This window comes from Montipora foliosa, chromosome 1 (assembly GCF_036669935.1).
Source record: "Montipora foliosa isolate CH-2021 chromosome 1, ASM3666993v2, whole genome shotgun sequence".
In the NCBI taxonomy this organism is placed as follows: Eukaryota; Metazoa; Cnidaria; class Anthozoa; order Scleractinia; family Acroporidae; genus Montipora; species Montipora foliosa.
In genome coordinates, this window is record NC_090869.1 from 45,245,856 (window position 1) to 45,247,462 (window position 1,607).

A 1,607-nucleotide genomic window follows, 5' to 3' on the forward strand; every position below is an offset into this window, starting at 1 on the left:
AGATAAAGCTTGTGTGTACATAAAAAAGAAACTTGAACAAGATGCCACCCTTCCTTCAAGGACAAATTTGGACATCGATGACATCACTAAACATCTTCAATTCACCTTGTCCAACAACTATTTTATGTTCAACGATAGAATTTATAAACAAGTCCATGGCTGTGCGATGGGCAGTCCTGTCAGCCCCATTGTGGCCAATCTTTGCATGGAGGAGATCGAAGAGTCCGCAATAAGTATTTCATCCGTTCGCCCCAAAATTTGGAAAAGGTACGTGGACGATAGTTTTTGCATCATTGGGAAGAACGACGTCTCAGCCTTCCATGACACATTAAATTCAATTGACCCTAACATCTCGTTTACCATTGAGACCAAATGTAACGGAAACATCTCCTTTCTCGACACTCTGGTCTCCCGAAGAAATGGAGTCATCGTTGTTAATGTTTACAGAAAGCCCACCCATACAGACAGATACTTAGATTTTTATTCCCATCACAACAGGCAACACAAGGTCAGCACAGCATCAAGTCTCCTGCACAGGGCTCTAAATCTACCCAATTCTTCTGAAGGAAAAAAACGGGAACTTAATTACGTCCAGGCAGCTCTGGAGTCCAACGGTTATCCATCTAGCTTTATCAAAAGCATACACGCTAGAAAGACTCGAGCTTCTACAACAAATCTATCCCCGGAGGAACTCGTTGGAATGTTTTTCAAGATGGTTGAACCAACCGAGTCACGCAAGTCTTTCGCTCCTCTCCCTTACATCAAAGGAGTAACTGAGCCTTTGACACGCATCCTCAAAAAACACGATGTCACGGTTGTAAACAAACCATTTACCACTCTACAACAACAGTTCCCAGTACCGAAATTCCGACCTTCGATGGAATCGCAGACCAACGTCGTATATAAAATTCCCTGTACAAATTGTTCGTGGTGTTATATTGGGGAAACCGGCAGAGCTTTTAATACGCGAAAAAAAGAACATTTAAGAAACACCAAAACTGCGGCCAAAGGCTCTAGAATTGCTAATCACGTTTGGTCCAACAACCACGCCATTGATTTCGAAAATGCGTCAGTTATTGACAAGGGCACTTGTAGAACGAGAAAAACATTAGAAGCGTGGCATACCACAGTGACACCCAACGCAGGTAACAATTCGTGCCCTTTACCTGGACAATACAACATTCTTTTTAACAAATATTCATAAATTTTCTACATTCTCATCATTTTGCAATGTTCGTTTTTATTTAAATTTTCTCATCGATTTCTTATCATTTATTTTACCCGTCGAAGACTGCAGTTCGGGCAGTCGAAAGCTCGTAGTTTTTAATCATTTTAGCCAGAGATCGTTTTTTAAATTTTGACATTATTTTGTTCATTTTTGGACAATGTGAAAATAATTGTAAATAACATCTGTTTCTGAAAAGAAAGTAGGGGTCACCGAACATCAAAGATCGTTAAATCCAAGCAAAGCTATAGCAATGGCCATCTGCCCTATCATTGTTCATTTTAGTACTTAGCGCGCGCGCTCATTCATAACGTGCATGTGAATTTGCTTGCGCTGTAAGGATGCGCAGTAGCAATTGGCGCGAACGTCCTTAAAGTGCCCC

At 41.0% G+C, this 1,607-nt stretch overlaps 1 protein-coding gene across 1 annotated transcript in view; it reads left to right on the top strand.

The window, feature by feature from the left end:
• LOC137969686 (uncharacterized) overlaps positions 1-1,204 on the top strand; it is a 1,677-nt gene extending 473 nt beyond the window's left edge. The window contains exon 1 of the mRNA XM_068816025.1: positions 1-1,204. This exon is cut by the window's left edge and continues 473 nt beyond it. Coding sequence (XP_068672126.1) covers positions 1-1,204 — 1,204 coding nt within the window.
• Positions 1,205-1,607: the final 403 nt, after the last annotated feature.